Raw genomic sequence first — 24,145 nt, 5'->3', positions numbered from 1 at the left:
AACGGTGCCGAGGATCTGTGATGATGGAGGGCGGTAATGCACCAAAATGAAAGTGCCGACCGCTGTGAGACATGAAGAAGAAGAAGAAGAAGAAGAAGAAGAAGAAGAAGAAGAAGAAGAAGAGCGCAAGACACGCCTCCATTGCGGAACGAGCCAATCAGTGAGCAGAATTCCGTCGGGTGCGATTTTTCGAAAACAGACAAACGGACGTCTTGAAAGCGAACGCTGGGGAACTGACTTTGACAATCTCCAGTTTTCTCCGCTGCAAAACAGTTTTTTTTTTGTTTTTTTTTTACTTTTTCGATTGGTGGCAGTCGGAACGCTGTTAACGATGAGAAGGAGGTATGTTGTTGTATTTTCCCCAAGTTGTGTCTTCTCTTTTGAATAAGCCAAAATACGTCGAACTATTTCCATACGCGTATCGAGAACCTTGGACGCTTAGCTTTTGTTGAACTGGAGCGTTTTTGGAATAGTGTTGTTTCTAGTCGCTGCAGGATTTTGACGCTGTTATTCTGTTTCTTTTTGCAGTGAGGTAATAGCAGCCGAGTCTGTGACGTGCCTCAACCAAGCATTACGTCAACTGAAGGACATTTGGGAGGAGATCGGGATACCGGAAGATCTCAGGCTACAAAGAACTAATGCTGTTAAGAGTCATATCAAGGTGAGAAAGAGATACCCATCATCCTCAGCCATTTGCTCCCCTTATTGATTGCAATTCCCTCTTCATTAGCGACAATAAACCTTACAAACATAACGCGGCACACATTTACTTACAGCTAGACGTACTACATGGGCGTAACCACCCCGTTTTGGGGGGTCTTCAAATTCAACCTAAGCACCCTCAAAATTATAGCATTTTTAAAACTCTCTTTTCCTTAATGGACTACAGGATGGGCTAAAATATTGTGAAAATGCTAGATACAATTACAAAAATTTCCAACAAAACAAAAATGTGAACAATGCAGCATCGCAAATAATCAACTGCCATAAAATAGTTTAGTCCATTTTAGTCTCAGCACTGCATCGTATTTCTGCAGTGGTATTTTTGTTGTATTTTCTATAGTAGAATATTGGTATACCTGGAGCATTGCTGTAGTTTGGATTTTTGTAGCATTTTTGCAGTCATAATGTAGTATTGCTGTAGTATTCTTTTTGTAGTATTTCTGCAGTTGTCAAGTCATGTTTATTTGTATAGCCCTCATCTCAAAGAGTCTCAATGGTATGTACATATTATCGCAACCACAGACTATTATTACACCATCCCCTGATCTAAAACCTACATGAGTGTAACGGGTGTAATAATAACTTTTGTTTTATTGAAATTAAATAAATATGTATAGTTTTTGTGTAAGTATCCTGCAATGTTGAATCCAACATCTCGGTATCGTCCAAAACACTATACGATCTCTTGTTAAAAGTATCTTGTTAAAATGGATGTAAAAATGTATTGTGATGGTTGATATTCTAAAATTTACATTATGTAAACTGAAAAGAAAGCTCTTTGATATGCTTTTGGCAGTCTACAACGAGCTGCCAACAAGATCAAAGCCAGCCGAGAAGCTTACCACGTGTTGTGTTGTGACTCATTCATTTGCAGCAACTGTAATAAAAACCTCATCATCCATTTTAACAAGAGATCGTATAGCGGCTTTTTAACGTTTACAATGAATTCAACATATTTTTCTTTAGTCTGAATTTTACCCAACATCATCCTTTTTATATATATGAGAAAATAGAAATAATAACAATGAGTATAAAAACGGGTAAGCTTATCTGCTGGCTTTGATCTCTATAAGGGGAATTAGCCTTTTAGCACAACATGCAAGTCCGGCAAAACTAACATAAAAGGCGACAGAAACAAAACTAAAATAAATCCAAACAGCTTGACAACATCAATCACATTACTGTGCATGTTGAGAGATTTGTCAGCTTTGGTTTTAATGTTTAAAATTAACTTTTTGCGGAGCACCAAAAGATTGTGTCCAACCGTTGACAGCTCGTTGTAGACTGCCAAAAACCCCCACCTTCCTGTCGCAAAGTCTAAAGCCAAACCAAACCTGACCCCATACCAGCAGGTGGAACTGTTGGACTCATCATTGCAGGACACTTACACTAAAACTATACAACATATTTCAGCAGGAATTTATATTTATCTTTATTATATTTTGACCATTTTTTTTGGGGGGGGGGGGGGGGGTCGTAGTTTGCCCACCCCTGAAAGCTCTGAACCCAAAATTGCCCATGACGGACTGCCCCAATTTAATAACTACAAGCCACACCCAATGCATCTTGGAGGAAAAAGTTTTGTAAATACATAAGCCACACCTGCTTATGAGTCCACGGTTCCGACGGGTACTTGAAATCCTTGAAAATTAAATAATGAAGTTTATTTGGGCAGAGCACAAAACAAAAACGCATTAACCACTAATTAACAAAATGGGAACGGCAAATAATTGCATGAAACAAAATCAGCTGAACAATACAATATCCTTATGCATAAAAATGCGCCCAAACAACATTTTTCCTTCATGAAATGAAATGAAATGATCTGCATTTATATAGCGCTTTTCAAGTCAATGACTTCCCAAAGCGCTTTACATTGTGCTTCACATTTCCCAATAGCGGCCGTGATCTGTGCAGCCATGGAAAACATCTTTACTTGTAATGATATCACTAGTGACTCGTATAGCTTATGATACCCAATGAAAATCTTGATATATTTATCTATCTACCCTGGTCATATGCCGCGAAAGGGGTGACCGACAGAAAGACAAACACATACAAAAACAAGGAAAGTTAAAAAAAAGGGGAAAAATTCGCAAAAAACACCCAAATGCTCAAACACCCAAACAAGTTAAGCACCTCGGCACCCAAGTTGGTCATGCTTTCGTCCCTTCAGATGAAACGGGACACAAGAAAGCGGCCGTGTCACTCGGGTCAGGGTGACACAACACACTCTTCTGTTCAACAGCAGGGCCCGACAGATTTCACTGGTTTACCCCTGCAGCATTATACAGGTGCCCTGCCCATCCCTTAGAATGCGTCTAAACATCCCACTATCCTTTTACAACTCTCCACTCATTCCTATCACCAACAAGAGCTTTAGCTTCCACTATATTTAGACCTCTTTCCTGCAATATTAATCTACTTTATTTTAACCATTAATAATGCACAGAGTATATCATTTTCTAAATAAATTAAGGAAGAATTTTTGGCGCCTCCAACTTACTCGTTTCACAAATGAATAGCTTTTTCGTAGCCCCCGAGCTTTTCAATGTTGTGCAAGAATACTGTACATTGCAGTAATGTATTCCCCTGAAATAATGAGTGCTCTGTTGGGAAAAACTCTTTAGTAGATGGTGCTTACTTGCTTTGTATAACAATAATAAGGATTGTAAATGCTTTGATGTTAATGTTTTCAAGTATTGAAAAGTGCTTGAAGTTTGGGTGAAGTGCTTGTAATTGCTTGAAGTTACGTATTGCTATGTTTATGTCAACGGTATTTACCATTAGTTTGTATAGCATTGTCCTATGAAGCGTCATTGTCACCTATTGGTCGCACCTAAGAGTACAGGTGCATGCTACACCTTAACAGTGGACTGTGAAATATGTATTAATGCAAGGATTAAGTAGCAAATAGGCATTTATTATTGGCCGTGCAAAAACTTAAAGTAGCGTTTCCCGGTGTAGTGGGAAGAACTTCCTGCAACTGAAAATGTGGGTTACATATTACTGTCATTTTAACCCAACACCTATATGGGGAGAGATTTGTCTCAAACAAATATATTCGCAATTTACCTAACATCTTATAATATTACGTCTTAATAAGTGCACACACAAGATTAAAAATCATCTATATTTCTGGCTCTGCATAATCTATGATTCACTTGATTTTTTTTCTTTTAACGGTACTGCATAAATTGGAAAATTGGCTTTGAAAGTCCTTAAAAAGTGCTTGAATTTGGCCATGAGAAAGGTGTACAAACCCCGAGGTAATACACTTCTGTTTTTGTTCGCATTTTAAAATGATCTCACAGAATATTTTAAAGTGTTGCTAAATTTCTCGATCCTGCATTTGTTGAAACATTTGCACCAGATACGCACATACATTTGCAGAACAGTAGTCATGTATAGATGGAACTTAAAATATTTAGATATGAATAGGTTTTTTTTACAAAAACGTGTCCCCTCTTTTGCCAAACTGCATGAATGGTTTAAATGTTGTTTGAAAATAAAGGGTGAATGCACTTAATTATAAACACAACTTTATCTTAAGGTTGACAACAGCTGTCGTATGTTCTCAACAAGATAAACCAAATTCAAGCAATTTAATTGTAAAGAGAGTTTATAATCTTTAACTGTAAATATACCCAAAGAAAAAGTGTTTTTTCCTCTCCTATTCTTTAACAAAGACCACCAGTATAAAACAATAATTGCAATGTGTTGCATGCGTCTGTTTTATTGACTCAAATTTGTTTTAACTTTCTCCACCAGGTCTTACTTGATATGATGATCAAAGAAGAGGAAGCTCTAAGAAACAGAGTTATAAGCGGCATTAAAAACTGCAACTCTGAAATCGAAAAACTATGTTTTGAACTTCAGATTCCTGCGTTTCAGGTAAGTTCTAGATCAGTGGTTCTCAACTGGTGTAACTTCAGGACCCACCATTCCACCCTATTGATGAGCAGTGACTCAAAATCAAGAAAAAATATTCCAATTCTCCAATTGATTAAATTACAGGATTGAGAACTTTAAATCAGAGATGGTAGAATGTATTCACCGTATATATTAGTATATAACACTATAACATCACGTATAAGTGACCCCTTAAAACTGCTTTGAAATTGCCTAATACTAAAGGAAACTCAAAATAATAATAACATATATACCATAACAACGGTATTTAATAAATTATGTAGATGATAACGATTAATATACTGGTATAAAGCTAAAAATATGACATTTTGAAACCATTTCCTGTATCTTTCAGCAGCGCTTTAATGGCACTCGTCCAAAAGTTTCATATTTTGCAAGCATTTCATTCTTCAACTCAATCGCTGTGTCCGTTTTTTTTTAACTTTTTCTTCTTCTTATTACTAACCTTCTTATTATAGGCATAAAAGGAAATAAATCACCAAAATCACAATTAAATTAGATGTTGTCCCAATCAAACACAATTGAGAGGTTGCCGATTGACTGAACAGGAAGAAAGGATTGAGCAGGGCATTATCGCCATTTACCTTAAAGGAGTGTAATTGACCATCTGATTACTTTTAAAATCATAATTTGCCAAGCAGAATGCCCGTGGCCACTTAAAAGGTGTCGGCGACCCACTTTTGGGTTCGGACCCGCCAGTTGAGAAACAATGTTCTAGATTATGATGCTATTTTATGTTTGGAACTGCTCGGTTGTAACATCTCACAAAACATGACCCATTTTATACATGAAGTAAAGTTTTTTTGTTTTGTTTTTGTCATTTTTTTAAAATTCAGGATAAGGTCGGTCTTTCCATGCTCCAACAGGAGAAAAGCCTCCGTGTAGTAGTTGACGACCTGAAAAAGGAGAAGATGCGTCGCCTGCAAAAGCTGAGGGCTCTGCTAGAGCAGGATCAGGAGTTGTGTGATATCCTGTGCTCTGTTCCATTTGGTATCTCCCCAGATTCTGTTCCCTCAAATGAGCAGTTGGAGAGTTTTCAGCAGCATATTGCAAACCAGAATGCTGAGAAGGTAATCAGAGCTAAGAGCGCCCCGTCTGTTTTTGAAACAAACTCGTTAACTCCCAAAGGGGGGTAACATTTAGCCATGGGCCTTATACATAGTACCCCGCCCTACTCAACTCTACTCTATCCAACCGGGCTGTACCCCGAAACACAATTAATCTCCACGGTCAGAGTCCAGAAGCTCTTCCTCCGACCCTATTGATAATGTATTTGCAAACCTATGCTCCACAGTGCTCACACATAGATCCACAAAAAATTGTAAAATACAAAACAATTTTAGCCTTTTACACACTGAACTGGTTTAAAGTCAAACAACTACTCAAAATCCCTGAAAATGCAAAACAAGAAAACAAAAATTAAAATATTAACTCTTCAGTGCTATGTATGAATGACTAAATGCAAAAAAATAAACTATTTACAATTATTTTTAGCCAAGTTAGACACAGATCCTCTGAAAACACGCAACAAATATAAATTAAAATGCGTAAAGAAAAAAAGCAAAATATCAGTAGTCTCTAAGATTGGAACATCCAATGCACTTTGCTTCGAAGGCATCAATATAATTAATATGAGTCCAAATTTGGCTCATTTTTCTGTTTTTGTACAAACAGTACTTTTTCTTTGTCTTCTATATTGAAGTGTATGTAAACATGTGTCGCAGCCAAGCTGCTTGTGCATTGTTGAAGCAGAATGGCGGAATTCATGTCAGTTTATAGCAGTCCATTAACACGAACATATCATAGACATGAACAGCTCAAAATAGCACCAAGTGTGTGCTAGCAGCAAGATGGCGACTTTATTTTAGTCATCAAAGTTGACAAAAAAACGTTGATCGGTGCTGGATTTTATTGCTTTTGAAGGTACTGGAAAAAAAACTTTGAAAGTGCTTCAAAAGTGCTTGAATTTGGCCATGCAATAAGGTGTACCAACACAGTTTATAACTCCATGTTAGTCCACTGTGTTTAAGGACATCTTATCAGTCGTTGACTATTTTCTTTGGACAGACAAAGCGGCATGCTGAGTTTGTGAGTCTCAAGCAGCAGATCATCTTGTTGATGGACGATCTGGATCACATCGCCGAGACCAGTTTTGAGAAGGATGTGGTCTGCGAGGATGAAGACGCTTTCTGCCTTTCCCGGGATAATATAACTTCCCTCAAACTGCTTCTTTGTCAAGTGAGATGCTTTTCTTATTCCTTATTGCGCGTTGAGTATTGTCAAATCACAAAAGCGATCGAATCGTTTAATTTAAAACACCCGGTCCTTAGGTTCATTCATTTTCGCTCACTCAGAAGCTTAAAAATGAACGTTATTTTTTTTCCCTGCATTGCTGTGCAATATTAAGTACTTGTCCATCAGGGTTCTCAAACTCTATTTACTTGAAGGTCACTGAAGTTTGGGTCCAGGTGAAGTAGTCCACAACATAAAAACATTCCAATATTGTAATCCTTCGCTACTACTCAGTGCATCGGGGGTTGAAAAATATTATAAATCCATTATCCCCAATCGCATACTGCTGCAAGCTGACGCCTAGTGGATTTTTCGCCTTTCTCAGGAGGGTCCCAGTTCCCATAGACTGCAATAAATGAGGGATTACAGTATTCTGAAATGTATATTTTTTTACATAAAATAAGACCGAAAGAAAAAAACGACTATTTTAAGAATAATTAAGATATTAAAACCAATTAATACCTATAAACATAATGAACACGATGACTCAAGAAACAAATACATTTTTCGAGCGCAAAAAACTCAAATTAGTCGTGTGTGTGTGTTTCTGTCTCTGTCTCTCGCTGTGTTTAGCGTTTTCTCTCTCACTATGTCTCTCTCTCACTATGTCTCTCGCTCTCTAGCTGTGTCCCTCTCGCTGTTTCTCTCGCTGTCTTTCTCTCTGCAGCTGTGTCTCTCCCTGTCTCTTTCTCTCTGCAGCTGTGTCTCTCTCTTTCTTCAGTTCTGTCCTTGTTTCACTGTGTGTGCTTCTCTTTCTCGCTGTGTTTCACTTTCCCTGTGTCTCGCTGTGTGTGTGTCTCTCGCTGTGTGTGTGTCTCTTTTGCTGCGTCTTTCTTTTGCTGTGTCTCTCTCTCACCCTCTCTCTCTCTCTCTCTCTCTCTGTTTCGCCCTCTCTCATCCTCTCTCTCTTGTCCTCTTACTATTTTGATAGCCATTGTTTGGAAGCAGATTATATCTTATAAGAAATCAAAGCAACATCATGATTTAACGCAACTGTTGGGTTCCAGCTCGAGCAACAAAAGGCAGAAAACGAAGCAGTGTGTGAGGCTCTCCGAGAGAAGATCCAGATGCTCTGGGACAGGTTGAACGTGTCACAGGTGGAGAGGGAGGCCTTCAATGAGCACATGGTTATTTCCAAGAAGCGCAACCTTAAGGCGGTAAGACCATTTTGGGCATTTTCACTTTTGTATTCTGATTACAGTGGTACCTCTTCATTTAAGTACCATTAAAAACGAGAATTTCGGTTTACAAATTTGGTTTGGTTCTTAACAAAAATCTACATCGCTTTACGGAAGAAAATCCAGTTCACGAGCAGTCCCAGAGGCTACCGCTACTGACTGCTCGTAACCGCTTATCGCCAGCATTAACTAGTCCAGGTTGCGCATGCAAACTACTAAAGGCAAAAAACTAAAAATTACAATTAGGTTCACCGAGAAGAGCTGGGCTTTGCGGCTCCCAAATGGCTCCTCAGATGATTTATTTTTTCTTTTAAAGTGATATGTTATTAATAATACATATTGCACCAAAAAAATGTAATTAATTTAAAATGGTGTATTATTTTTTTATATTATAATAGCAATCTACAATTTTTAGTTACTTAATCCAAACTTTCAAGTTGTTTTTACTTAGAAACTTTGGAGTTGTAGGCCATAGAATATAAATTTAAACTTTTAGCTTGGACCTATATTTTTCATTGAAAAACAAACTCCATTGCAACGTTTGTGACATAATAAAAGCTCTTTGTGTAAATTGTTTTGTTTTTGGGTTATTTTTATATCTATACTCAAATTATATGTGTTTATTTTGATTTTGAAGTGAAACACGGGATTCCTGAAGAACACATGCAATATAAAATTAATTATTCGCAGATCTACAAAAAAAATACAAAGCAATTTTAGGTTTTTACACAGGTTAAAAGCCAAACCACTACACAGAATCCATGAAAATGCAAAGCAGTGCATTATGAATTAAAAATACTATCTCTTCAGTGCTATAAAATATTTACAGTTCTACTTAACAAGTTTAGACACAGTTCCTCCGAAAAAGACACAAAGAAATATGAATTAAAATAAGTCAAACAAAAAGCAAAAGATCAGTGGTCTCTAAGATGGGAAGATTGAATGCACTCTGCTTTAGAGCCATCAATATTAATAAAATGGATTAAATTAGGCTAATTTTTTTTTGCTTTTTATATATACAGTACTAACTTTATATTTTGTCTGCCATATTTAATTCCGTTCTTACGCCAAACCTATACCTTCCCCTGTCTGTAAACAAGTGTGACGTATCCAAGCTGCGCGTGCATTGTTGCAGAACAGCAGAATTCATGTCAGTTCATAGCAGCCCATTGACACTAAAAGAGCGTAGGTCATAGACCGGAACATCTCAAAATGGCACATAAACTGCTAGCAGCAAGATAGAGACTTTATTTTTGCCATCAGAGTCAACAAAACAAGCATTCTTTTGATCGGCACTGGTACTGGCAAAACGGGAAAAATTGGCCTTGAAAGTGCTTGAATTCGACCATGAAAAAGATGTACAAACCCTTAAAATAGGGAAACATGTATAAGTTGATAAATATGTGCTCACCGTCGCTCTTCCCACCCTGCACCTTCCTCCCCACCACACATATACATTTGTGTAGTGCGACTGCCTCCATCTCGTTAATATCTTCTTATTTACCCTATTACTCTGCTTTTTTATGTTTGATCACTATTTGAATGTGTTATTAGCGATTAGGAAGATGCGTTTTATAGCTATTTATTGTTCCTTTTGACGCTTTGGGGAGATCGGGAACTGGCAATTAGCTTGTAATTCATATCAGAGAAATTCCACCCATAACGAGCAATTCGAGCTACGAGCACGATCCTGGAACGATTTAGAATTTTAAAAGGGGTACCATTTGTATTTGTACGGTATTACTAATTCCATGTATGTTTTTGTTTTCAGTTGCAAGCAGAACTAGATCATCTGGAGGAACTCAAACTGCAAAACATTCGCAATTTCACGGACGCAATCCGCTCTGAGATTGCCGTGTTTTGGGAAAAGTGCTTCTTCAGCATTGAGCAACGGAAGGCCTTTTCCCCATACTTTAGCGGTGGGTTGACTTACCAGTTAGCACAACATTGTTAATTGGAGAATGTGTTTAAATTTGTGAATTTGACCCTTAGAGGATTTTACTGAGGCACTCCTGAGTTTGCACGATGCCGAGATTCAGCGATTAAAGCAGCATTTTGAGGAACACAAAGAGCTTTTTGAGGGTGTTCGTGAGTGGGAAGAAAGCTGGAGACTCTTTTTGGAATTGGATGTGAGTACTCAATGGATAACATTTTGAGTAGGGCTGCAAATAATGACCTTTTTTAATGGTCGACTAGTAACAAGCTATTGAAACAGTTCGCTGAATAATTAGATACCTATCAACTTTTTCTTAGCTTAAGCATGACGTTGGTTTAATTATTTGGCAAATGATAATAAACACAGGAAAATAGTTCCTATGAAAAATAAATCTTTTATTCAATTCAATTTTATCAAATCAAAATGCCTTATCTTAAACCACTTAGGCACAGTTCGCAGACATAAAGCCAATAATAATACATTTAAATCAATACTTGTTTTTCTTTTTTTTATCACTGAGCAGCAGTAGAACAGGAAATAAAACAAATATGATGTGCATTTTGTGAAGTACATTCAATTGTCTACTGCAAAGTCTGTAATAAAAGTATGCAACGATTTTCAACAGTTAAAATGTAACTTTTTTTAACAAGTAACGTTTCAATCTCTTATTGAGCAAAATATACGTGTTTAAAGTGTTCAATGTGTGTCATCAAAACGAAAGTTACTATTGTAACTACAGTTCTATGAGTAGTCTACAAGCGCCAGATGCAGTGCTTCAAGCACTGAATGTTAGCCGCCACGCCCAGCAAGCAGACCAACAGGGAAACCCGGCCAGAAATAACACGGCAGCCCCAAAGCCAACGGGGGCCCAGCCGATCCAAAATTACACGTGGTGAACTTGCAAGCCAACCAGGAGAAAATAAAGGGACACACATCAAAAATCGGAGATTAATGGAAAGCTAGCCTAACAAAACAAAAATTGTTGCAACACGCTGCAAGAATAAAACCCGAACGGCTCCATCCGCCAACATGTAGGTAGGCGAAGGAAACCCAAAAAGCAAGTCGCAATGGCGGCAGGTAAACTAATTGTCCGCAGCTTGGAGGACAAAATAACACGCAACTCTGATGAAAACATTTACAAGACCAAAAGCAGTGGGGAGGGCAAAAACACAAATCCCTTTAAGCGGAAGATACAATATGCACCCGCCACCCAGGAAAATAAAATGTGGCGTACCTTTGATTAGACTGGAATATTCATTCCTGATGACGCAGGTGTGGTGGAATGTATCTTTTTTTTTTTTTTTTTTGTATGCATTTCTCAAACTGCGCATGTGTGAAGGTAACATTCAGTGCTTAAAGCACCACCTCTGGCGGTCATTAGGGATGATGTACAACCGTATTTGCTTGAATGTTACTTGAATCTTACCAAGGCGAGTCAGACTCAGTTTTGATGCACTGTCTGACGTGCGCTCTCTTAAAATGTTCATGCGACACCGAGGTACTGCCATAATACACAAGGTTTGCTCTGCAAAGTACTTTTTTTTGCCGTATCCAGGCTAAGATACTACCAAACCTAGGAATTTTTTGATGAGCACGCCGGTGTTTTGTGTACCTTAAAAGCTCTGATCAAAGCCATTCCTGACATCTAGTGGTGATTTATCAAACTAAATTATTTCCAGAGGTTTGGGATCAGCAGCGCCAAAACCTTGAGAGTATATATCCATCCATCCATTATCTGTACCGCTTATCCTCAGTAGGGTTGCGGGGGTGCTGTAGCCCATCCCAGCTATCTTCGGGCAGTGAGCTGGGGACACCCTGAAATGGTTGGCAGACAGTTGCAGTGCACACAGAGACGGACAACTCATTCACACCTAGGGACAATTTGGACCGGTCAATTAACCTGACATGCATGTTTTTAGAATGTGGGAGGAAACCCACGCAAGCACAGGGAGAACATGCAAATTCCACACGAGAAGGTTCGATCTCATGACCTCAGAACTGTGCCGCACACGCGCTAACCACTGCGCTGTCATGCTGCTTGAGAATTATATAAATATATATTATAAATAAAACAATAAAAACATGTTTTCATATTTTGGTACTGAGGTTCAACGCTTCTGAAAACGTATTTATATGTTACGGCACTAAGTGAGTTAACTGAAAATAAAGTTCTATTTTTGCCATTTCTTGCTAAGGTAACACAGGAACAGCTGTAGTTTGAGGTTGCGGTGTGGTCTGAGTGACTGGAACGGGGTTACAGAGTTCACCATGACCGCTACCAATCGAATTTACTCACACAAAGAAATGGACTGTGTATTATGTTAGATGTATGTATTATGTTTTTGAGATCTAATAAATACATGTTTTGACTTGTTTTACGGGTTTTGTCTAACCCGGCACTTTTTTGGAAGGCAACCCCTGCGAAAAACTAGAACTTACTGTATGTATATGTATGAAAAAATTGTTCAAATAAAACTAAAGAAGGAAGTTGGGTGCCATGTTTAACTGCTTAGTGTTGGTATTTTTAAATGCTGTACATGCCTTTCCTGTTTTCCCCTAAAACGTTGTATTTTCGTTTCAGAAAAAAGCATCAGATCCATCGAGATACACAAATAGAGGAGGGAATCTACTCAAAGAACAGAAGCAGAGGGCAGAGTTGCATAAAAACCTACCAAAGGTAAAAACTATACAAAAACAACAATCCTGAAGAAATGAACACAAACTATTTCCATTTTATCAAGTTGGAAAAGAAACTAAAAGCCCAGATTGATGCATGGGAAAGTGAGCAAGGAAGTGAATTTCTGGTCAATGGACAGAAGTTTCTTCAGTATGTGGAAGAACAGTGGAAGCTGCACCAAGCAGAGAAAGAAAAGGAAAAACTAGAAAGGGTAAGATTGTGAGTTCAATGCCCAATGGACTTGTTTAGACATGACTTGTCTTTCTTATTTCCAACCGTTAAATAGCAACTGAAGAAAAAAGAGCAGACTGAGGTGGACATGTTGTATGGAACAATGGTACAAACCCCCAAACGCAGATTGCCAGGCAGCCATACGCCAAATAAATCACGAAGGATGGTAACACCAGCAGATACATTTGTATAGGCGCTTCTGTCGTAGAGTGAAATCTGTGCTCATTTGGCTTTTTTCCTAGAATGTCACCTCCGGCATTTTCTCCGCCACATCAAACAGCACCATGCGTTCCGGCTTTAGTGGATACGTAATGCCGCGCTCACCCATGTCTCGGCCGCCTTTATCTGCAAACAAGGTGGGTGGGTACGGGATAAGGGTCACCCTTAACCGCCTTGGGTGATTTGCGAATATATCTGTGGATCTGCAAAATACACGATTCACTCCAGATTTCTTATTTCATTGGTATTGGAGAAATTAGAAAATTGGCTTTAAAGTCAAGTAAGTGATATTCTATTCTTAGTGTTTGCCAATAGGTTTCTCCCAATGCCTGTTTTGCAGGGCTCTGTGCAAAAGGTTGGCTGCGGTAAACCTCCTCATCCAAAAGTCAACAACTGCAACAAAGAGAACGTGACCCACTTGAAGGCAACCCCTTCAAGTGGTGTGATGCTGTCCCCCGTGAGTCCGCAGTGTAACATCAGCCTTAACTCTGTTGCCAGCACGTATTCAGAGTTTGTGGTAATTGACCGTTTTGTATCTTCTCTATTTTTTTTGTGTGCGCCACTCGCATTGGTTAGCGTCAATTAAAAGGCATGCCATTTTATCTCTTAAAAATATATTCCATCTGGCATGCGACACAATACAATGAAACTTAGTGGTCAAATATTGCGCAGTGTCCCTTTAAGTGCAAGATATTTTGGCAATTAACAGCATGAAGGAGATAAAGGAATTCTTTGTTTTGGCAAAAATCACATTTTTGGCGTATCTCGCGGGCTTCACACAGGAGCTTGAAATCCTTGAGAATGATTGAATTTTAATGCTGCGAATTCAAGGATTGAAAAGTGTTTGAATTTTGGATGAAATGCTTGTAAATGCTTTTTGTTTGTTGCTGAAAATAATGCCCTGTTTTGCCTTTTTGACAGCGGGACTTATCCAAGACCTCTAACCCCAAGACCTCTAATCACAAGACCCAGCAGCACATCCTGAATTCTACCATCACCAAACTTTGACCCCTCTTCTCTGGATATTTCTTTGTTCACAACAGATATTTATATATTTTTCTTTATTGAAATCAATTATTGTTAAGGTTCTTTAGTTAAACACTCACAAGCTTTTAAAAAAAAAATTAAATTTCTTTCTGCAAGTTTTCCAATAGCTAGCATGATATGTTCTTGTGTGCTCGTTTTGCATTGAAATATAAATGAAGGTCTGTAAATAAGAGCTTTGGTGGTTCCAGCAGCTCTATCATGTGAGAGTGTACCTAGTCTGTCACTGTCCACAGAGAACTGCGTTAAATTATACCGGCAACTCTAACTTGTCTTTAAATTTTGGGTAAGTTATACAATGTTGCCTGTAAGCAAATACTAACTACCTTGTCAAGGTTAGCAATGTAAATGTTACAAACTGATTGTCCATGAATATTTGCACTTTTGTAACATATGTTCCTCTTCACGTAGTTTTACACACTGCTCCATTATTTTTGCCAGATGTTTTGACTGTACATAATTCATTTATTTAGCTACATTTGATGTTTTGAGCAATAAACATTTGACAACAACAAAACGGCCATTTTAAGTCTGTTACATTGGAAACAATGGTTGAAGTGATCATAATGTCATAGATCCCTTCATAAAGTTGTATCGTGAATAGAATTTACCCCGATATTTAAATGCAGAGAAAACTGGAACCCTGATTATATTGACACGTTTGCGTTTTACGGCTCGTACGGGGGCTTGAAATTGCTTGAATTTGACTGTTGTCGCGGTTTGGAAATTTTGATTTTGGGGTGAAGTGCTTGTAAATGCTTGGAATTGTTGCCATGTTTCCCGACAGCCTGAATAGAGAGACGCCGCATAAAATGAAGAAACAGGAAAAGAAGTCTGCTTGAAAATGCCAACACGCCTGCTCTGGTGGCTTTGCTTTGTCATTGCATTTCTTCTTCCCTCGTCATTAACAGCAGCTGATATTAGTTGGTACAGCATTGTCTTATGAACTGTCATCACTCCCAAAAGGACAAGCTCATGCTACACCTTACCGGGGCACTGAAGATCGTGCAACGATAAGGTATCAATTATGGATTTTTTATTTTGGGCCGTGCAAAAAATTTGCATTTCCCAAATGTAAATTGTCATGGGAAGTACGGAAAATGTAAGCAAGATATTACCGTAATTTTTACCCAACACCTTCTTGGAGGGAGATTTTTCTCAAAATATTTACACATGCATTGTTTAGAGACTGCAATTTTCCGATGCAGAGTTTCAATTTTAATCAAGGTTGATATTAATGTTCACATAAACTTCCCATCTTAATCCTCTTAGGGTTGCTTTTATTGGAACTTCAAATGAACATTGAGTCTTCTACATCAATGCAACAATATAATATTCAAGATTCCAGAGATTCAAGTTTTCTTTATTGTCATGATCATCCATCCATGATCTGCACTGCTTATCCTCAGTAGGGTCGCGGGGGTGCTGGAGCCCATCTCCGCTATCCTCGGGCAGTGGGCAGAGGACACCCTAAACTGGTTGCCACCCAGTCGCAGGGCACACAGAGACAGACAATTCACTAGCGCATTCATACCTAGGGACCGGCCAATTAACCTGACATGCATGTTTTTGGAATGTGGAAACCGCAGTGCCCGGATGAAACCCACGTAGGCACGGGGAGAACATGTAAACTCCACACAGGGAAGTTTCGGGAGCTGGACTTGAACTATGAACCTCTGCACTGTGGGGCTGCGTGCTAACCACCCGTGCTGCCTGTCAAGAGCATATAAACTAAATATAACACACTATGGGCATCACGGCGTCGCAGTGGTTAGCGTGTGTGTAGGCACAGTTCTAAGATTTTGGGAACATCATGTGTGGGTTCAAATCCAGCAACCGGACTTCCTGTGCGGTGTTTGTATGTTCTCCCCGTGCTTGCGGTTTCCTCCCACATTCCAAAGACATGCATGTCAGGTGGATTGGCTGGTCCAAATTGTCCCTAGGTGTGAATGAGCGAGTGAGTTGTCTGTCCCTGTGTGCCCTGCGATTGGCTGGCAACCTGTTCAGGGTGTCCCCTGCCCACTGCCCCATGATTGTTGGGATGGGCTCCAGCACCCCCGCGACCTTACTGAGGATAAGCGGTGCAGCTAATGAGATGAGATGAGATAACACACTATGAGAGAAAAGCAAAAGATAAATATAGCAACCAGGTATGACAATAAATCAAGAAAAGCTCATGGTGGCCAGAATAGTGGATTCAAGAGCAAGAAAGATAGGGAGAGCAGGAACAAGAGAGGGAAAGAGAGCCAGAGAAATAATAAGATAAAAAGAGAAAGAAACAGAAAGATAGAAAGAGAAGGGGAGAAAGAAAAGGATGAGGGAGAATGAAACAGAGGGAAAGAGAATGAGAGAAATAATGAGAAAGATAAAAGGAGAGAAAGAGAGAAAAAGAAACAAGTGAGAGCCGAAGAGAGAGAAGGAAATAAAACAGAGAAAGAGAAGAGAGAGATAGAAAGAAAGACAGAAATGACAATAAAAAGAGAGATATAGAGAATGGGGCAAAAAGGAGAGCGAAAGAAAGGGAGTCATGGAGAAAGAGAGAGAAAAGGAGCAAGAAAGAATGCAAAAAAAGAGGGAAAAAGTGATAAGTGAGAGGAGATAGGGAGACACAGGAAGAATATAATAAAGAACAAGACAAAGAGAGAAAGAAGGAAAGTGATAAAAAAGAGATGTTAAAAAAGAGAAAGAGACAAAGGGGGAGAGAAAGGCAAGATAAATTGGTAGAAGAGAGAGAAGAATAGAGAAAGAAAGACACAGCGAGAATGAAAGAAAGAAAATGATATACTAAGAGAGAAAGAGAAAAATAGGATACAAATAAAGACACACTGAGAGAGAAAGAAAGTTAGAAAGAAAGAGAAAGAAAGGAGGGAAAAGGCAGAGAAAAATACCGCAACAGTGGTCATATTTAAAACTGCAGCTCATTTCTCTCTTGTACTTCTCTCTGCGTTGCCTCGTGGGCCAGATTCAATCTATTGGTGGGCCTGATCCAGCCTGCTGGCTGCTTGTTTGACACGTCCGCCTCAGCCTTAGCAATTACCAGCTCAGTAGCCTAGATGGTAGTGTGCCCGCTTTGAGACTGGGAGGTCGCTGGTTCGCGCCTCGACTGAGACATACCTAATTGGTATAATGGCGGCGCCCTCTGGCTGCGGCTGCATCGACTCGCTACAACGGGTCAGGTGTATCGACATTTCGTTCTGTGTACATTGTTACAAAGAATGACAATACAAAGGAAATTATTATTATTATTATTATTATTTCCTTTGCTTTACCCTTAATCAGTCTAAATAAAAACACCTCTTATTTAATGACGCAGTACTATACTATGTAAAAAATAAACTAATAATCTACTTTTATTTTGGAGGGGCTAGTCGGAAGTCCGGCTCCAACCGGAACAAAAGAGGAGAAGGCGGGTCTTTAATCAAGTGTTTGCGACCTCGACTCATTTCACTCCACACGTGAACAACTGCTGTTTAACTTCTTATCGACTGCTGAACGAATCACGTTTGAAATAAGTGAGTTATTTCACCATGTCTGCAATTTTAGCGAGGCTGCTTTTTTACCCCACGTTAGCTTACAATGTCGTCATGGAGAAAGTATCGTCGCGAAGGTGGTTTGATCGGGTGGACGAAACAGTCGTTCTTGGAGCGCTGCCCTTCAGATCCATGACAAAGCAGGTTGGTTTCAACATATCAATGATTTACAAATAATAAACATGTCTCAACTTAAAACGGACCCGGGTTCATTGGTGGTTCTTGTCTTTTAGCTGGTCGAAAGCGAAAACGTTCGAGGAGTTATCACAATGAATGAGAATTACGAGACCAAATATTTGTGCAACTCTGCTGAGGTGAGTTGATCAAACATTGTAATTTTCTTGAGAAGTTGACAGAAGGGCTTTCCTTCCTTTAAAGCAAAGTTCAAGCATTTCCGTATCAAATGCACAACTAGTTTTACTCTTCAACAGGTGTCAGGAACCGTTTTTGGACCCAAAAGCCATAAAAGCTATACATACTGTCTCACACATTTAGAGAGCCACACCATTTATATTAAAACAATATTAAAAAAAAAAAAAAACACCAAACCGGCTCTCCAGACAAAAGCTAACTCTTCAGCACATTTTATTTTACGTTTTGATGTTTGATGATTAGATAAAATATATGATCCAATAATGCCAGAGTTGGCCTCTTATACGAATGAATATAAATATACCGCTTAAAATTTGTCTCCCTTCCGCAGTTACTTGAACGTTTAGGCTCATTTTGTCCTAAATAATGGTCTTACAACGAGGTCCGAGCAGAGTTATTCTGTAAAAATGTCACAAAATACTGCAAACGAGAATACCAATGTATTGAATCTAACAGGGTACCCTAAGTCCTAAAAGGCAGTGTCTGAAACTCATGACAAAAGGTTACAGGACACCAGGGCAGACAACTCTGAAAAGTTGGCTGCCCAGCAAAAAAGTTGCCTGCCCCATTTTTCACAACTTAAAACACAATAAGACGACTAATCGCAAAAAAAAACAAAAAAAACAAAACGTTGCGAAGTATTAGGGATTGATAATCAGAATATTTAACAGAACAACACTTTAAAATTAAGTTTATTATAAATCTACTTATAACATTAATTGCATGGATATGACATTGCTGTTTTCCAACTGCCATCAGTATGCTCCTGTATTTACTCATCTTTATTCATGCAATGTTTGCATTGCGTCATCTGCTACAAGCCACGATAACTCCTGCTTCCACGATGCTTTTAATGTACGTTTACGTTTTGTAGCGTCATCAATTTTGTTAGCTTCTTTTGAATCTTCCTTCTGGGGCTGAGGTTTTGGCTTGATTTTCTAACCACTTATCCATTTTTCTTGTGTTCTCTTTGCGTCTTCTTTGGAAAATAATATGCAAATACACGACCTTAGAACGTTCGGGAGAGTCCGGAAGCACGAAGTTATTCGATGCAGGCTTCTGATTAGCTGCAGAGTATGCAAATTGCCAAACGAAACGAAATTTCCAAACTGAACGAAGATTTCGAAATCGGAATAAAGCAAACGTTTGTTTTAAAAAAGATATATATGAATAAATAAATACGTAAGATTTTTTTTTTCTTTGAAAAAGTTGTCGGCCACCTGGGCAGAGACGTTTTGCAAGTTGTACGCCCGACGCAAAAGAGGCACGCCCCAGGCGTCCGGGCAGACGTTATTTCAGACACTGTAAAATGCATTGAATTCATTATTCTAAAAGTAAGGCCTGCATCGGCTTCGCTACAGTTTAACTGTACGGGTCAGGTGTATCGACATTTCGTTCTGTGTGCATTGTTACATAGAATGACAATACAAGGAAATTATTATTATTATTAATTGGCATTAAAATGTCTTGAGTCCAATTTTCTAAAGTCTTAAAAATGTGAACACATTAATATTATTTATATTTGTTTGAACTAAAAAGATTTAGTAGCATTTATCCATTGTCTTTTTTAATAATTCATCGAATTACTTTTTTTGGGAACATGGTGTGACCACAATAACAGAACTATCAAAATGGTGATGTGGTTTCAGTCGGGCCTTTCAGAACAGACGCCTGTTTTGGGTCTACCCACAATACACATCGCAACTTCAGACAGGTATATTTATTCTGGACCATGGGAAATCGTACATTGAGAATTGGCCGTCCGATGAACCAAAGCGTTACTTCAAGCATGTCACCTCATCAACGCAACATAATTTGATGCGCTTTTATTTGCATTGAATTAACGTGCTGAGTGGCACATAAATCACGTTACACAATATATCAATAATGCAATTCCCTGCCATCGCTTTAAAAAATAATAATTTTAATGACTTGTTAAGGCCTCTTCTCGAAGTTTGTAATTTTTTTTCGTGCTGAGGTTTTGAGTTTTTTTTTTGCCCGCATGTAGGTTTAAGATCAGGGGATGCTATCATTGTAACCTCTGTAGTCCTATGAGAGATTTTGTGATCAAGGGCTATACAAATAAACGGGACTTGATTTGGCTCATACCGATTCCTTGTTGCAGCCCTATAACTAGTCACTGGATCCGATTTTATCTGATAAAGTAGCCCTTCTTACCCTTGTGTGCCAGGAGTGGGAGGCTGCTGGAGTGGAGCAACTGAGACTGAGCACGGTGGACCTCACCGGCGTTCCCACTTTGGAGAACCTGCACCAAGGAGTTGAGTTTGCTCTGCGGCACAGAGAGAAAGGAAACAGCGTTTATGTCCACTGCAAGGCTGGACGGTCCCGCAGTGCAACGCTGGCTGCAGCGTACCTCATACGGGTCAGTTGGCAACTTATTGGGAAATTATTCCAAAATGAATAGCTTATTATGCAGTCACACCATTTTCCTACCTGTGTCTGCCTGTGCGTCAGTAACGTTGCAGTCTGAGTTGTACACGAATGTAAGACAGCTTGTCAAACCTACATTTTTATGCACAAACCTGTTTCATCTCTAAAAGCTACGTCAACAAAATGCTCTGGAGCCACCAAAGCACCAAAAGGCAGAGAAAGGTGCTATCTATTGCCAATACCTAGTAAACTTGGTGTAGGGCGGGGGTCTCAAACTCAATTGAGTTGGGGGCCAAATGGAGTTTTCTACAAAAACACCGTTAAAAACATTCCACTGTTCTTAAAGGGACAGTGTTTTTATATTTGTCCTCTTGATGTCGCTGTCATGAGTAGTGCAACCAAAAATGAGTCCAAGTAATACTATAAACTACAGAGACCGAAAGGGAGCAAAAAGCAACCTTTTCCTTCCAATTTTTACCCAGCCTTTCCCAAAGACTGATATAAAAAGGAATTATTTTTTTTTCTAGAAAAAGAAATAAACAATATGGAGGAAGAAGTGAAAGAGGCAAAAGAAAAAGGAGAATAAAAAGTAGGGGAAAAGAAAGCAAAAGAAAAATTAAAGAAAACAGGCAAAACAAATGCAATTTTCTTTTCTCTATTTTTTCCATTTATTTTCTTTGGTTTTACTTTTTGTCTCATTTGTTTTTTCCCTCTTTTTCTTTCCTTTTTCTTTTCTGAGTTTCTTTCCAAAGTAATAAGATGCGTTCTGGTCACTTTGAGTCTCTGTATTTTGTTATTTGTATTTTCTTCTGTTGTGGTTTTAGCACAAGTTTTTAATGGAATGACAGAATGGCGCTCCCTTGTGGCTCCCTGATACTTTTTTATAAATATTTGATAATGGAAAAATAGAGGGTTTCTGTAAAAGTGCAAACCAGACATACATTTTCCTTACTTGCTAGGTTTTTTTTTTAGCTCAATTTTTATACCAGCTCTTTTTTTAAATTGTTTTAAATTTTCGGTTATTCTTGGGTTTTCGACTGACAGTTTTCCATAATGTCCACATGATGGCGACAAAGTGTCATTGTGAAGTAGAGTGGATCAGGTCCTTAATCATTAAAGCTGTGCAGTATTGCGGCAAGATTTTTTTTAAATGTATATTTTATAGTAGGGATGTTGTGTTTGAAAAAAACAACTTTGTAATGTACAGTAATACTATTCGTTAAACAAACACTTGAGCTTGAACGTTTTGGTTTGTTCTTTGGTTTTAATGTATTATTGAGTATTAAACAGATTAATAAATAATTAAAACTATTAATATTGTTATTGTAATTTTTGTTATTACTTATCGATCTACCTACCTTGGTCATATCCCTCGAGAGGGGTGACCGACAGCAAAGACAAACACACATACCAAAACAAAGAAAATAAAAAAGGGACAAAATAGCACAAAACAAACACAAACATTTTTGGACCATGGCCAACCCGATTGCCCAAACCAGTTAGGCACCTCGGCACCTAAGTTGGTCATCCTTTCGTCCCTCCAGATGAACACTCACTCGGATCAGGGTGACACAACACACTCTTTTGTTCAACAGCAGGACCCGACAGCTTTCACTGGTTTACCCCTGCCGCATCATACGGGTGCCCGGCCCATCCTTAAGAACGCGTCCACAATCCCACTATCCTTTCACAACACCTCTCCACTCCTTTCTATCACCAACAAGAGCTCTAGCTTCCATTATATTTAGACCTCTTTCCTGCAGTGCACTCATGACACCATCCATCCACGTCAATCGCTGCCTTCCCCTTGGTCTCCTTCCGTTGACTTCTGCTCTTTAGATCCTCTTCAATATTCGCTCCTCATCCATCCTCTTCATGTGTCCAAACCAACAGAGTACTCTCTTATCCACACGCTTGCTCAGTTCCACTACTACTCCAGTTCTGTCTCTCACAATTTCAATTTTCAATCTAAATATATTATAATTATAAATTATATGTTAATTATAAATACATATTTAAATAAAAACAAGGGGATTGCTGTCAGGGTCTTAAAAGGCATTGAATTCAGTATTCTAAAAAATAAGACTAATTGGCATTACAATGTCTTGAATCCAAGGTTCGAAAGTCTTGAAAATGTAAACACAACGATTTAGTAATATTTATCAATTTCCCACATCCAGGGAGTTCAAATGTTTTTTTCCAAGCATGTGTTTTTATAATGCTACTGAAAATTGGTCATGAATATAGGCAGTGTTATGATTTTCAAAACGTTTTTTTTTTTTTTTTTTACTCTGGACCAAAAAGTAATTTTTAATGCTTTATGAAAGTAAATTTCAGATAATGTGACTCCAAAATAGATGATTCACACCAGATTTGTATGGCATAAATTTAAAAATTTGGCTTTGAAAGTCCTTAAAGTGACTAAATTTGGCTTTGAGGAAGTTTTACGAACCCTGAATTATTACACGTTTGGAGCTTTTCACTCCAGGATCTCCCGTGTCCCCGTCTGGCCACCCTTACGTGGAGGCGTTCAAAGAGTACGCGTCACTGATTATTGAGATTGGATTTGTTTTTCGACAGCTTCACTGTTGGAGCCCAGAAGAAGCCTGTCAGAAACTGACGTCCGTCCGTCCACACATCCTGGTGCGAAATGCTCAGCTGGAGATGCTGAGGAAATACCATCTGCAGGTGTGCGCGCAGGCCCGGTAGGAGCGAAAGGCGGCTCCAAATGTCGAGTGCCTGACACGTGGATCCTGCCACTCCTGAACTCAGTCTACAGGTTTCTCCCCCACCACCCTTCTCTTAGTACCAGTTAGTACAATCCATGGCAAGACGGCATGACTCGTTGCGACTTTTGGGTATTTTAAAGTATCTTTTTAGGTGTAACTGGATTGGTCATTGTTTTATCTGTAATTCGACAGTGCACGACAAAAGAAGTAACGTGTATTTTTTTTTACCCAGTTGGTTTTGTTTGCAGCTTGAAAGAAATTTATTTTGTATTGAGAAGTGCAGTAGTACAGTTTGTCAAATAGGAAGTGAAGACTTTTTAAAATATCTACTGTATTAAAATGTTTTGATATTTTAAGGATGATATATTTTTCCTTATTTTGTGTTAAAAGTTGTTTTATACTATTATCTATGTTTCTCTAATAAAATATTTAACTTTTCTCTGATGTTTTTACACTTAATACAGTTACAGTAGTAAGTTTGATGTTTATATACCTGTCAACTTGTACGGTTTTTCCAGATTTTATACATTTTTTGATCATTGTGAATGCCGTATAACACGTTTTGTATAAGACTTTTTTTTTCTATTTGGGGAAAAAGAACTTGTTTTCTGTTTGACCAGTCTTGTCTTGCCCGTTCCAACTCTAATCTGAATTATCTTGGTCACTGGTAGCAGATGACTGTCATTGGGAATTGTTGATGTCGAGGTTTGCACAGCTGCTTGAAATCCTTGAAAATGCTTAAATTTGAATAGCAGTGTCTGAAATAATGTCCGCCCGGACGCCCGGGGCGTGCATCTTTTATGTCGGGCGTACAACTTACAAAACGTCTCCGCCCGGGTGGCTGTCAGCTTTTTCAAGAAAAGAAAAAACAAAACGAAAGACTTTTTTTC

The 24,145-nt window shown here is 38.7% G+C and overlaps 2 protein-coding genes across 3 annotated transcripts; both read left to right on the top strand.

The window, feature by feature from the left end:
• Positions 1-170: 170 nt before the first annotated feature.
• Positions 171-14,744, top strand: prc1b (protein regulator of cytokinesis 1b). Of its 2 annotated transcripts, none has more exons than XM_088333219.1 (14): positions 171-342; positions 529-661; positions 4,495-4,617; positions 5,493-5,726; positions 6,724-6,894; positions 7,956-8,105; positions 9,898-10,045; positions 10,119-10,255; positions 12,644-12,739; positions 12,804-12,950; positions 13,026-13,136; positions 13,213-13,326; positions 13,530-13,646; positions 14,111-14,744. In XM_088333219.1, exons 1-14 carry the CDS (start codon positions 332-334, stop codon positions 14,195-14,197), a joined length of 1,779 nt encoding a protein of 592 aa, XP_088189345.1. In that variant the 5' UTR covers positions 171-331; the 3' UTR covers positions 14,198-14,744. The 2 variants fall into 2 exon arrangements, with proteins under 2 accessions (XP_088189345.1, XP_088189344.1); XM_088333218.1 differs by having other exon boundaries at positions 13,530-13,706.
• Positions 14,745-17,622: 2,878 nt separating this feature from the next.
• Positions 17,623-23,693, top strand: ptpmt1 (protein tyrosine phosphatase mitochondrial 1). Its single transcript, XM_088333217.1, has 4 exons — positions 17,623-17,907; positions 17,997-18,077; positions 20,327-20,518; positions 23,107-23,693. Exons 1-4 carry the CDS (start codon positions 17,761-17,763, stop codon positions 23,233-23,235), a joined length of 549 nt encoding a protein of 182 aa, XP_088189343.1. The 5' UTR covers positions 17,623-17,760; the 3' UTR covers positions 23,236-23,693.
• The last annotated feature ends 452 nt before the right edge of the window (positions 23,694-24,145 follow it).

Source organism: Urocampus carinirostris, chromosome 4, assembly GCF_059441175.1.
Source record: "Urocampus carinirostris isolate Australia breed hairy pipefish chromosome 4, RoL_Ucar_1.0, whole genome shotgun sequence".
NCBI lineage: Eukaryota > Metazoa > Chordata > Actinopteri > Syngnathiformes > Syngnathidae > Urocampus > Urocampus carinirostris.
The sequence above is the reverse complement of the archived record's forward strand: the minus strand, read 5'-3'. Positions and strand labels throughout refer to the sequence as shown.

Excerpts from the sequence above, each read along its gene's own strand:
- prc1b (XM_088333218.1), top strand. Across the intron at positions 662-4,494 it reads CTGTTAAGAGTCATATCAAG|GTCTTACTTGATATGATGAT; the intron begins GTGAGAAAGAGA and ends TTTCTCCACCAG. Across the intron at positions 4,618-5,492 it reads TTCAGATTCCTGCGTTTCAG|GATAAGGTCGGTCTTTCCAT; the intron begins GTAAGTTCTAGA and ends TTTAAAATTCAG.
- ptpmt1 (XM_088333217.1), top strand. The coding sequence starts at position 17,761 with ATGTCTGCAATTTTAGCGAGGCTGCTTTTTTACCCCACGTTAGCTTAC. Across the intron at positions 17,908-17,996 it reads TCAGATCCATGACAAAGCAG|CTGGTCGAAAGCGAAAACGT; the intron begins GTTGGTTTCAAC and ends CTTGTCTTTTAG. Across the intron at positions 18,078-20,326 it reads ATTTGTGCAACTCTGCTGAG|GAGTGGGAGGCTGCTGGAGT; the intron begins GTGAGTTGATCA and ends CTTGTGTGCCAG.